The sequence below is a fragment of the Artemia franciscana genome, chromosome 18, assembly GCF_032884065.1.
Source record: "Artemia franciscana chromosome 18, ASM3288406v1, whole genome shotgun sequence".
NCBI lineage: Eukaryota > Metazoa > Arthropoda > Branchiopoda > Anostraca > Artemiidae > Artemia > Artemia franciscana.
The window spans coordinates 31,831,418-31,845,903 of NC_088880.1; the positions used below are offsets into that span (position 1 = coordinate 31,831,418).

Genomic DNA, 14,486 nt, shown 5'->3' on the forward strand with positions numbered 1-14,486 from the left:
GGTAAGTAAGAAAAAACGAGAGGGAGGGTTAGAATTTTGACAAAAAAAGTGAATAAGATTATTATTGTGTATTGTTATTAACGTGGGGAGTGATAGAAGGAGGGGAAGGAAGACATAGATTAGTTTTATAAGATCAAAAGGCTTTAGTGGAATCAAAAAGCAGATAAATGCGCAAATCTTGAGGATTAATTTCGAAAAAAGGAAAAATTTTAAAGTGATATTTAGTAATGACACTATGATTCGGCATTAAATATCTTGTATGCAATTTTGAAATGCCACGCCTCAAACATTTTCCCCTGAATGCGATCGAGGTTCAACGCAGTCCCTACTGATGAGTCTTTAAGCAATCAAGAAAGAAAATTTTATTGCGCTAAAAGCCCTAGGGCTATGGCGATACAAAACCAAGAAGAGAATTCACTTTTAAATAATTGGCACTACATAATTTTAGCATAGCATAAACATTACATAAAATACACAAAGGAAAACACAAATCACAAAATCTACTTCTGTCCTCCATTGCCAACCTGAAAAATCGTCCTGAAATTTTTAAACTGGCAAAATATTCATCCCACATTACATTCACCAGCCATTTCTCATGAGACCTACATTTTCCATACACTTCATTTCTCAACTTACTCAATTTTTCACACATTACCCACACTCTCATCCATACTTCCACAAATCCATCAAAAATGAGGACCATCTTGCCCTCTCCTCCTCTCTAAGTACTTCCTTCTTCCCCCGAGTGGTAAAATTTCCCTTAATTTAAATATATACTTCAATTCCTCTGTTTTATTTTTTTAATCTTTATTTTTGGTCATATTTAAAGACTCTGCCTTGGAGGTATGAAAGGGAAAAAATTGATTCCATTCAAAGTAATTTCTAAAGTAAGTTTTACACGTTTTTCAAACAGTTCGGGTAACTAACTGTAAGTAAGGAGTGACTCGACTCAATAGTAATCGAAATTCTAAAAAATTGAATTTCGGTATCAGTAAATATATAAAATTAATCGGTATTTTGTGCTGATTAAAAATGTATAAGATTCAATAAGTTTGCAATTACTTATCAAAAGCTGCAAGCCCGAGAAAATGTCCCGATTTTCGCCCGATTTGATTTCCTAATTTTCAAAAAAAGTTGAGAAATACCCCCAAAAACTCAAGGAACCTTAAGTAAAATCGCACCATTGGATTTAACGTATCAAATAACCTCACTGTTGAGGTTTGAAGCTCAATTGCGAATTGACCTCACTTCTTTTTCTTTGCCACTTTTCAATTTCTTAGAAATTACGTTCCATGTTATTGTCAAATAGTGCTCAAGTCAGTATTGCTGATGAGCCAACGTAAGTTTTTCCATCTAAATGCATCTTAAATATTCCATCTCCATCAAATGCGTCGGAATTAAAGTCTGAAATTTTTGCTATTCTTTTCCACTTTTCAATTAAATTTCTTAGAAATTACGTTCCATCTTATTGTCAAATAGTGCTCAAGTTAGTATTACTGATGAGTCAACGCAAGTTATTCCATTTAAATGCATCTTAGTTATTCCATCTCTATCAAATGCATTGGGATTAAAGGATTAAACTTTGTAGTTTCCTTCCCGAATCCTTCGTGCTTTTTGTGTTTGTTTTTTCTTCGCAGAGGATACGTTTCTCACATTGGGTTCCTCTACAGAAGACATTATGTGAGGATGTAAGGCTAGCCAGACACTTAAAGCGTTCACAGAATAACAACAAACCAATCTAAATGGTTCTTTAAGCTGTCAGTAATCATAAACCGTAGCCTATTTTTTCAGCACTTCATAGGCCTCAAAGCCATGGAAGTACTGAAATTTTAATGCTCGTTGATGACAAACTAGAAAATGGTGTTTCAGTCTCCCACCCTTCCCTCATACGGTGGTGTTTGGTAACTTTCGACTTTTAAGTGTAACTTATTTCAAAAATCTTAACCACCCATAGTCCAAAGTGGTATCAAAGAGAGAAGGAGGGAATTCAATTGTCCCCCCATATTTGAAAACACCTTTCTTGGTATTTTCATGGGAATAAAGTTGCCCTCTCCGCTAGATTTTAAAATAATATTTTGTCCCCCCTTCTGTGAACTGAGACTAATGTCAGCTTGCCAAAAGAAAGTGCCTGTTAAAAAATATTATTTACCTTCCTTCAACAATATGATCAGATCCACCAGTTTTTGAATATTTAAAATTATCCGCGCAAAGTCCAACATTTTCTCCAAATCTGTAACACGCTGGGGTTATTGTCTTTGTTGCTGTTACCTTCAAATTTGAGACGTAAGTGATCAAAGAAGGCAAAGAATTAGGAAGGTTTACCAAATGCGCTGAACAAACTTCGTGAAAAGTTGATATTATGATGATCAGCCAGAGACATCTGACCTGCAAAAGAAACTCTGTCAATGAAGTTTGTAATAGCAAAATCAGAAAAATGCTAAAATTTTAAGAAGTAGTTAACCAAGTTCACTAAAATAAAGATAAATAATAATATAATACTAGAAATTAACATATAAAATAGATTGACTGATTAGCATATGAAAAGAAAATACAGTAATGACTGATAAGCTTAAAAAAGCACATTTTGCGTGTCCTCTTGGATATATTAAAATCAAAAGAATAATCATAAGAACAAAGTTAGCGATAAAGCCAATAAGAATAAATGAAACAATTAAAAACAACTGAACATGAGAAAAGAAGTATTAGACAAAAGGATATAAAACTCAAGCAGTATCCCTCAACGATTTTAAATGCAGTCCAATCTCTACTTTTAAAGGCACTCCTATCCCTGGGTTCCATGATATCCCTATCCCGTCATTCTACGAGAGCCAGCAGATGTTTGTTACGTAATAAGGAATGTTTTCTAAACGATGCAGGTGCATGTTATGTAACAGGCTTTGATTGTAATATAATAGTTTCTTTTTGAAATCCTATGACACCCCACCAAATCAGGATTTCCCTAATTGTTAGATAATGTAGTTTGGGTGTTATATAATAGACAGTGCTTTTAAAAACCCACAAGGGCCAGGAAAAAACTTGAGGCTAGTGGCGAACCTTCACGACTCCGGGGCCTTAGCGAGCAATTCCACCCGACCCCTAGCATCCAATTCCAACGGGGGCCTCACTAACCTAACCATTGGGACCCTAGCATGCGATTTCACTGGGAGCCCTGGCATCTAATTCCATCAGGACCCTATCATCCAATTCCAACGGGGACCTCACTAACCTAACCATTGGGGCCCTAGCATCCAATTTCACTGGGGGTCCTTGCATCTAATTTCATCAGGACCCTAGCATCCAATTTCATCGGGTGCCTAGCCTAACCACTGGGGGCCCTAGCATCCAACCCCGATTTCAGCGGGCTCCCTAACCTAACTCTGGGCCCATTTCACTGGGCCCAATTTCAATTTCACTGGAGGCCCTAGTTCGGCTGAATCCAATTTCACTGGAGGCCCTAGTATCCAATGCCATTGGGGGCCCAAGCATCCAATTTCATCGGGCCCCTATCCTAACCACTTGGGGCCCTAGCATCCAATTTAACTGGAGGCCCTAACATCCAATTCCAACAGGGGCCCTAGCATCCAATTTAACCGGGCCCCTAACCTAACAGCCGGGAGCCCCTAGCGAGCAATTCCACCCAAATGTCGCTTATTCCGTAATGGGTTTTGTTTACTTTTGTATGTTACGCAATAGGACTTCTTAGAGTCCACTAGTCAAGCGGGGAGTCCCCAGTCGTAACTGAGGGGGGCACACACGTGGGTGTTATGTAATAACGTAGACACGTGGGTGTTCCGTAATGACGATGTGCACATGAGGTGTTACATAACATTGTAACACCTCATACATAACATAACAGTGAAGTGTTTATGTCTCAGGGAACATTAATTATCTAAGGATTTTTTTTTCGTCCACACTAGTAGGATTCGAAAGAGATTCCGCCTCAATAGAAGGGAGCGCTAACTAGTTGGACCATGAGAGCCTTTCTAGTAATGTTTCAGAGGTAATTACTCGGCTGAAGAACAAAGAGAGAGAAAGAAGAAGAAAAGAACAGTCCTCCTAATCGAGCAATTGAGATAAGTGAGCAGTTCAATGATGTCTTAACCTTACTCATCTATCCAAAAACCCAGGACAAAACAGTATAACCAAACCATACACCATATTGAAATGTCCAAATCCATGCACAGTCGTCATTAATAAATGTAATAAATTTAAGCCGTTGTAAATTTACAACCAAAATCACCGTAAATCTAACAAAATATTTCCAAGTAATTACCATCCATTAGGGCTCATTACAGGAATACGACCCGCCTAAATGGGTTTCGAAGCTTTACTTTTCTTACCCACTAAGGAGGAGTGTCTACCATAAACCTCTTTTATTGTATCCCTATGTTATGGGAAATTTGTGAAGTACATGCATACTAGTAATCAAAAAATACCTACAGAATAAGATTAGTTCTATCCATATTAGAATCCCATAGGTCATTGAAATTTAAATACAAATTATAAATTTGAATTATAAGAGAATTATAAACTTTGGTTTTATCGTGATGTATGTTTTATTTTAGGATTAGAAAATGAAGCTGAACTAAGAAGTAAATATAATGAAGGTGCTAAAGTTCCTAATATTACAAGAAATGTTGATAAAATATATATTCACTTCTGATTAGTAGATAGTTCAATTGTGAATGGAAATACAACCTCTGATGTGATCTGGAGTTCTGCTCCAAAAACAGAACCTGGAACACTACTCTGTGAGAATCCTATAGTGAGGCAATATCTTACAGTCAATCGAAACGAATGTATCAACGCGGTAAAAATGACTATAATTGATCAATTAGGTAAATTAAATGATCTGAATGGAAAAAAAACTGAAAAGAGTTTAAAGAAATTATTTATTAAAATTTATCTATAATAAATGTTGAGCAATAAGAAACAACTATATTATACAAGACAGTGTGGTAGTGGGATTGGTAGTTTCTTTAAAAATATCACCGATTATCAATTATTCAAGACGTCCATAAGAAATACAAAAGATGAAGCTCGTTCCATGTGTAAAATTATGATTAATCCTCGACTAAAATGATATAAAAATAGAGCGACTGAATGTGGAAAATATTGGATAGATTATAATCAAAGAGAGTTGAATGATGTGACATTTCTAAGAGATATAATTTCAAATAACAAGAGATATTTCAATAAACATCTTGATGAACGGAGGAAAGGCTTGTTGGATGCAATGATTTTAGGGAAGGGATTTAAACTACATTTACGGTGATGCTCTTGTGACACTCTTACTAACAATTGAAGATCCGCCTCCACTGTTTAAAAATCTTTTAAAGTTTATTTAATAATTTTTTCCGTATATAAATGACAGAGAATCAAGTACTTGCTCCTTACTAGAGATATAATTATATAAAAAAAAACTAGTTTTTTAAACTGAAAGTAAGGAGCGACATTAAAACTTAAAACGAACAGAAATTACTCCGTATATGAAATGGGTTGTCCCCTCTGCAATCCCTCGCTCTTTACGCTAAAGTTTGACTCTTTGCCACAATTCTGCTTTTTAAAACAATTAAAAGCTTTAGCGTAAAGAGCGAGGGATTGCAAAGGGGACAACCCATTTCATATACGGATATATATAATTATATTATATTATTTATAATTATATTATTTATTATAATTATATATATTATATTATATATAATTATATTCGATAACCATTACTGTATGTAAACATTGGTCGAAGTTTGTAACTTGCAGCCCCTCCCCCAGGGACTCTGGGGGAGTAAGTCATTTCCAAAGACATAGTTATTATGGTTTATGACTATGCGGAACAAAATGGCTATCTCAAAATTTTGATCTGTTGACTTTGGAGAAAAAATGAGCGTGGGAGGGGGCTTAGGTGCCCTCCAATTTTTTTGGTCACTTAAAAAAGGCACAAGAACTTTTCATTTCCGTTAGAATGAGCCCTCTTGCGGCATTCTAGGACCACTTGGTCGATACGATGACCCCTGGGGAAAAGAAAAAAAAACAAAAAACAAATAAACACGCACCCGTGATTTGTCTTCTGGCAAAAAATACGAAATTCCACATTTTTGTAGATAGAAGCTTGAAAATTTCGCTATAGGGTTCTCTGATACGCTGAATGCGATGGTGTGATTTTCGTTAAGATTCTGTGACTTTTAGGGGTGCTTTCCTCTATTTTCTAAAATAAGGCAAATGTTTTCAGGCTCGTAACTTTTGATGACAAAGACTAAATTTGATGAAACTTATATATTTAAAATCAACATGAAAATCTGATTCTTTTGATGTATATTTTAGCATCAAAATTCCGTTTTTTAGAGTTTCGTTTACTATTGAGCCGGGTCGCTCCTTACTACAGTTCGTTACCACGAACTGTTTGAAAAAATGCGAAATCTTTGATTCTTCAAGTGATAGTTACCTATATGCAAAAGTGGAAATAACACAATTGGATGGAACTGATTTGCGAAATAATCATGAAGATACTTTATCAAATAATGGATTAAATTTGTTCAGAAATTCTGAATATTTTATCAATGGAAAATATATTGAAAATATTGATTATGTAGGTATTAAATAAAAAAAACAAGTTTTTTCAACTGAAAGTAAGGAGTGACATCAAAACTTAAAACGCACAGAAATTACTTCGTATATGAAAGAGGCTGCTTCCTCATCAACGCCCCGCTCTTTACGCTAAAGTTTGACTCTTTCTCTCAATTCTTCTTTCTAAAACAGTAAAAAACTTTAGCGTAAAGAGTGGGTTGTTGATGAGGAAGCAGCCTCTTTCATATACGAAGTAATTTCTGTGCGTTTTAAGTTTTGATGTCACTCCTTACTTTCAGTTGAAAAAACTTGTTTTTTTTATTTAATTTCTGAACGTTTTTGAATCAATGCATGTTTTGATTTTGGCTCTCCGCAGAGGAATAATCAAAACGAAATTTGCATATTTTTTTTTGGCTCAATGGCTTTCTCATAATTTTGAATGAATGATTTTGAGAAAAAAAAGAGCGGGGGACGAAGCCTAGTTGCCCCCCGATTTTTTGGTTAATTAAAAAGGCAACTAGAACTTTTAATTTTTTACGAATCTTTTTATTGGTAAAAGATTTACGTAACTTATAAATTAGCTTACGTAAAGAACTTTTGTATTCTCATGTTTTTATTACATATATGAGGGGATTCGCCCCATCGTCAGTACCTCGCTCTTTACACTAAAGCTTAAATTTTATCCCAATTCATTAAGAATGACCCCCTGAATCACAAAAGCCGTAGAATAAGTAGTTGAAATTACCGAAAATACTTTAGCGTAAAGAGCGAGGTATTAGAAGGAGGTGAGCCCCTCATATGGGTAATAATTTCTGTTTGTTTTAAGCTTTATTGCTGTTCCTTACTTCCAGCTGAAAAAGCTTTTTCACTTTTATTTTTTAATTGTTTTTTTTAAATAATGCTAGTAAATCCTGCTCTCCCTTCATGGAAATTTTCTTCTCCCATTACAAATTCTCGAAGGAAAGTTCCCCCAGCATATCGCCCTCTTCTCAACCCCTCCCCCAAACCAAAAAAATACTCCTGAAAACGCCTGTATACTTCCCAATAACCATTACTATATGTAAGCACAGGTCAAAGTTTGTAACTTGTTGCCCCTCCCACGGGGACTGTGGGGGAGTAAGTCGTCCCCAAAGACATAGTTATAAGGTTTTTCGACTACGCTGAATAAAATGGCTATCTCAGAATTTTGATCCGTTGACTTTGGGAAAATAATTAGCGTGGGAGGGGGCCTAGGTGCCCTCCAATTTTTTTGGTCACTTAAAAAGGGCACTAGAACTTTTCATTTCCGTTAGAATGAGCCCTCTTGCAACATTCTAGGACAACTGGGTCGATACGATCACCCCTGGGAAAAAAAAAAAAAAAACAAAAAAACAAATAAACACGCATCCGTGATCTGCCTTCTGGCAAAAAATGCAAAATTCCACATTTTTGTAGATAGGAGCTCGAAACTTCTACAGTAGGGTTCTCTGATACGCTGAATCTGATGGTGTGATTTTCGTTAAGATTCTATGACTTTTAGGGGGCGTTTCCCCCTATTTTCTAAAATAACGCAAATTTTCTCAGGCTCGTAACTTTTGATGGGTAAGACTAAACTTGATGAAACTTATATATTTAAAACCAGCATTAAAATGCGATTATTTCGATGTAGCTATTGGTATCAAAATTCCATTTTTTAGAGTTTTGGTTACTATTGAGCCGGGTCGCTCCTTACTACAGTTCGTTACCACGAACTGTTTGATAACGACTACTGTTAAAATTTTTTTAGATTTCAGATGACTATAATCGAAGTGGAGCTACTAACAAGTTTTGGAACGAATATAAAACCCAATCCGTTGATTCCTTTAAAGCAAAAAAAGAGTTTGAAAGCACTTTTACACTTGTTGCAGAAGGTGGTGGAACCATTGCCACAAAACGAAATAACGCTTTTAATAGTGGTTTATTTAAAAGATTGAATAAAACAAGGGAAAGTCGTGTGGTTAGTATTTATTTACCATTATCAAGCCTATTTGGATTTTTTCAAGATATTAATCGTGTTTTTAGAGGCGTTACATAACAAATTATATTAAAAAGAAACGATATTTTCCAAAATGATAATAAAATCTAGAAATCAAAATTTTAAAGTAATGTAATGCATTTATCATGGATGTTACCAGTAATACATCCCAGTTTACCCATAGCGACTCAATTAAACCTGGACTAACGAAAAAGGGGGATCAATTAAAAGCTGGTTTAGGAAAGGGCAGCTCATTTGAATTAAGGTGGGAAGCAAGTAATACCTATAAAAGGGATAATAAAAAGGATAAAGAATTAACATGGAGGGTAGTCAGTGAACGCTATAATACAAGTAAAATTGTTGTTGTATTACAGAAATCTCAAAAAGATAACATTTATACCAAAACAATATGGTATTTTACCATATGAACACTGATAGAATTGAAGTGAGAATAAATGGATATAAATATACACAAGAAGATTTTAAATGTGATTTCAGTGATGCTAAAGGTGATTATCCTAAGGCTTATCAACGATTTTTACAGCTAGGATATAAACATTAAAATATTATAGCAGAACAATTGTAAGTTACAATGGTTTTAAAACGGTATATCCTTTATTTTGCTTTGATGTTTTAAAGCATAAATCGAGTATTTATCGAATTGGATCAACTGCTGGTATAGAAATAAAACTTTTATTACATCATGTCCCTACTAATCCATATAACATTTACTGCGTTATATTTTCAGAAAGAAAAGCAATCATGGAAGTCAATAATAGTAAATTATATGTTAATATATAAATTATTTTTGATTTAGAAATTTGTTTAATAAAATTATTTACTAATAAATGGAGAAGCTTTAAAGCAAAATGAAAATGGAAAATAAATATAATCGAACTATTAGGAAAGAAAACTTAGACATTGGAATACACGATTAAAGCAATGAAATGTGTTAAACAAAACATGGAAAAAAATCGTTTTTATTCTTGAATTTAGAGGCTAAATAGTTTATCTATTTGCATATACGCGTTTTGATTCTAAAGCAGGTGATGTTGAACAGAAATTAAAAAATTAGATAGAGGTATGATTTTAAGATTGTAGAAATAAAAGGGAAAAATAATAGCAATTACTAAGATATTGAAATCGAACTATCCACTAAATATTAAATCATATTAAATTATTAAATTTTATCAGTAGTAAAGGCAAACTGGAACATAATTAAGCTATTATTTCATAAATTCATCAAATTCTCATTTCACAAGACCCGTTTTGATCTTAAACCTTAGGATGGGAGTGAATTCAATTGAAAATGGGGTGAATTGTTGGGGTGCTATAGGTGGGGCCTAGAACCCGTGTTCACATTGTGAAAAAGTGTAAAAATAAGAACAAATTTGATTTCCAATAACCTGTTTTCATTTTGAATTTGTAGATGAAAAATATTCAAAATGTGCAAGATTTGATATTAAAATGATGTAAAATGGACTGAAACTGATGTAAATTGAAGGGTTGATCTAGATTAGGCAGAATCATCAATTACTATACTACTTATAACAGATTATAGAGGGAATGAAAACCGAGAATTAATCAGGGAATAAAATATACCTACAGTCTGTGATACTCATAATTTCAAACTTCTTTGCCAAAATATTCCATTTTTGGTATATTCAGTTATTATTAACATGAGCCCCCTTCACTTAGCTAGATTATTTGCTCATTTTTGGTTTAACTGGGTTCTGTACTTTTCTTTGAAAAAGTCATTTTATGGAAAAAAAATTCATAACTTTCTTGTTAACCCTTGCAGATCGGGAAGACAATTTTTCAGACCATAAAATGCTTCCAAACTTTAATGTTGGAGAGGGAAGGTTTCTAAAATTGATATAGAAGAGTTGGGGGAATGGGGATGGATTAAATTAAAGGGAGTACAATAAATGTTGTAAACTATGATTTTAAGGCTCAAACTATTTCATGAAACCTAAAATTTAATTTCTATTACAGGAAAATCCTTAACTTCCTCCCACGAAGAAAGCAAAGATATGCAATGAGGACCTCTCTACCCTATCGCTGCAATGTCTGAAGATGCCCCCTTTTGGGAGACGCCATGAAAAGCGGCGTGAATACGCCCCCTTTATCATCCACGCATGATGAAAGTACCGGCTCATTGAGACATGCTGTCACAGAGAAAGGCAAAGAAGCCTCTATACTCACCCATCCTCATGATGAGGATGTTTGGCCTTCCTACCTGTCGTAAGTAAAATTATTTGAGACCTATAGATGCCAAAAAAAAAAAAAACTAACAATAGTTTATTCCAGCAATCACGAATTGTGCTTATAAAAAGTTATTTTTATATTTTTTTGAATGGGAAAATAATATGTCCCCGTTCAAGTTAACAAAGGGAAAAAACTAAAATGTTGGGGACCATGTTCACTATCCCTAGGAGGGAGCACATCACTGCTAAGAAATGCATTTTTTCGGCTTAATAATGGGTCCTGTCCGTTGTTGCTATTGCTTGTCCTCAAAGAAATAGCAAAAACAACACTTTTTTCAGATAGTTCTATGGGGTTTGAGGAGCCACCAGGTCCTAAAAGAAATAGCTAAAATAACGCAGTATTTTCAGCTTAATAATGAGGAAAAGGCAAGGACTATTGGGGAGGGACTCTGTCCGTTGGTTCTGCGGGACTTACAGAAGTCCTTACCCCCAAAGAAATAAGCTCTTCATCATGTTTTCACGGTAAAAACTTAATTTTTTTTATGTGAGACAGGAAGGATGAAAGAAGTAATGGTTTGTCTGGATAATAGGGTATCGAGGGGGCTCTCGTTCGAGGGTCTAGGACTCACCTAAGGATTACAGAATATTATATACCGCCCCTATATCGATGCTACTGTTTTGGTCCTGGTCTTCATAGAAATAGCTAAAGTAACGCATTCCTTTCCTCTTAATAAGAGAGAAATGTAAGGGACTGATGAGGACTCTGTCCGATATCTCTGAGGGGCTTTCAGGGAGCCCCCTGGTCCTAAATGAAATAGCTGAAATAATGTATTCTTTTCAGGTTAATATTGGGGAAATAGCAGGGACTGTTGTGGCGGGACCCTGTCCGATGGTTCCAAGAGGCTTTGAGGGCCCCTGGTTTGTCAGGTTAATAATACATTTTGTTTAAGCTCAATGCATATTTTTTCAGGGTAAAATCATAAGTTCTCCAATAGAAAATAAGTTTATTCTTTTTTCAAAGGTCTTCATTTATGATTCAGCATGGATAGAACTGTTACTTCTGGATTTGTTTGAAGAGGGAGAAACACAAGTGAACAAACCTAAGGATTTCACTGACGAGGGAGCACCACAAGTGGACAGCATTAGTACCACCCCCTCTGTAAGTCCAATTTTTTAAGTCATAATTTCAAGGAGAACCTTTAATAACACGACTTAAGTGACTTTTCGTAAAGAAAACTGAATCGGAAAGGGCAGGGGTGGAAGAAGGGGCAACTAGGCCAAATTTACTAGATAATGAAAGTTCTTAAGTCGAACTGGCCAGTCATGACAAAAACAACAAAGAGAGATAAAACTCAACAAAAAAATAACCTCAAACGAGACTGCAGCCAGTAGAGAGAAGAGAGATGAAATACTAAAATAAATCGGATATTTTGCCTGTATCTAAACTAGGCGTCCTCAGCACGAGGTAAAAAGAAAAAACACTAAACTAAAAACAAATAAAACCACCCCCAAATAATAATAAATACAATTGTCGTTACTGATCCACGTAGGGAAAAGAAGCTATTAGAGTTAATTCAATGAGAACATCAAAGCAACTCTAATAGCTTCTAAACCCTACGTGGATCAATAGCGACAATTGTATTTCGTACTATTGGTGATGGTTTTATTTGTTTTTAGTTTAGTGTTTTTTCTTTTTGTCTTTCGCGATGACGGCTAATTTAGATACAGGCGAAATATCCTTCATGCTTATCCTGCATTGCTATTTCATGAAACCTAAAATTTAATTTCTATTACAGGAAAACCCTTAACTTCCTCCCACGAAGAAAGCGAAGATATGCAATGAGGACCCCTCTACCCTGTCGCTGCAATTTCTGAAGATGCCCCCTTTTAGGAGAGGCCATGAAAAGCGGCGTGAATGCGCCCCTTTTATCATCCATGCATGATGAAGTTACCGGCTTATCGAGACATGCGGTCCCAAAGAAAGGAAAAGAAGCCTCTATACTCACCCATCCTCATGATGAGGATGTTTGGCCTTCCTACCTGTTGTAAGTAAAATTATTTGAGACCTATAGATGCCAAAAAAATTAACAATAGTTGAACAACTTTAGCGTAAAGAGCGGGGAGAAGGGAACAGCCCCTTTCATATACGGAGTAATTTCTGTTCGTTTTAAGTTTTAATGTCACTCCTTACTTTCAGTTTAAAAATCTTGTTTTTTTTATTTAATTTCTGAACGTTTTTGAATTAATGCATGTTTGATTTTGGCTCCCCACAGATGAATAATTAGAACGAAATTTGCGTATTGTTTTATTTTGCTAAATGGCTTTCTCTTAGTTTTGATCAGACGATTTTGAGAAAAATGGGTGGCAGAGGAGGCCTAGTTGCCCTCCAGTTTTTCGGTTACTTACAAAGGTAACTAGAATTTTTAATTTTCAACGAACGTCTTTATTAGTAAAAAATATACGTAACTTTAAATTAACTTACGTAGCGAACTTCTATATTAGTATATTTTTATTATGTATATGACGGGGTTTACCCCCTCGTTAATACGGCGCTCTTCACACTAAAGCTTTAATTTTGTCCCAATTCTTTAGGAATGACCCCTGAATCACAAAGGCTGTAGAATTAATAATTGAAACTATTAAAAATACTTTAGCGTAAAGAGCAAGGCATTTAGGAGGAGATGAACCCCCCATATGTGTAATAATCTCTGTTCGTTTTAAGTTTTAATGCTGGTCCTTACTTTCAGTTGAAAAAACTTTTTCATATTTAATTCTTCATTGTTTTTTTTTAAATAATGCTAGAAAGTCCTGCACCCCTTTTATGCAAATTGTCTTCACCCATGACAAATTCCTCGATGGAAAGTTCCCCAAACATATCCCCCACTTCTAAACCCCTCCCACCAACCAAAAATTCCCCTGAAAACGTCTGTACACTTCCCAATAACCATTACTATGTGTAAATACTGGTCAAAGATTGTAAATTGCAGCCCCTCCCCTGGGGACTGTGAGGAGTAATTCAGCCCCAAAGACATAGTTATTGTGTCTTTCGACTATGCTGAACAAAATGGCTATCTCAAAATTTTGATCCGTTGACTTTGGGGGAAAATGAGCATGGGAGGGGGCCTAGGTGCCCTCCAATTTTCTGGTCACTGAAAAAGGGCACTAGAACTTTTAATTTTCGTTAGAACGAGCCCTCTCGTGACATTCTAGGACTACCTGGTCGATACAATCACCCCTGAAAAAAAACACGCACCCGTGATCGGTTCCACATTCCTGTAGATAGTAGCTTGAAACTTCTACAGTGGGGTTCTCTGATACGTTGAATGCGATGGTGTGATTTTCGTGTGATCCTATGACTTTTAGGTGGTGTTTTCCCCAATTTTCCAAAATAAGGCAAATTTTCTCAGGCAGGTAACTTTTGTTGAGTAAGACTAAATTTGATGAAACCTATATGTTTAAAATCAGCATAAAAATTCGATTCTTTTGATGCATCTATTAGTATCAAAATTCCATTTTTTTAGAATTTCGTTTGCTATTGAGCCGGGTCGTCCCTTACTACAGTTCGTTACCACGAACTGTTTGACCATCAATGCATCAGAGCACCTTTCTATTTCTGGAAGATTCAGTTTTAGGGTTAGGAAAGCTCGTAGAGCATCTTCATGATTATAGAAATACCACATTGTTCTAACAACCCATTTAGCCAAAAGGCCAAAATATATAAT

At 35.3% G+C, this 14,486-nt stretch overlaps 1 protein-coding gene across 1 annotated transcript in view; it reads right to left on the reverse strand.

The window, feature by feature from the left end:
* Window positions 1-14,486, reverse strand: part of LOC136038874 (transmembrane protease serine 4-like) — a 36,194-nt gene that overhangs the window by 19,867 nt on the left and 1,841 nt on the right. Inside the window, exon 2 of the mRNA XM_065722337.1 lies at window positions 2,150-2,385. Coding sequence (XP_065578409.1) covers window positions 2,150-2,385 — 236 coding nt within the window. The remainder of the gene's footprint in view (window positions 1-2,149; window positions 2,386-14,486) is intronic.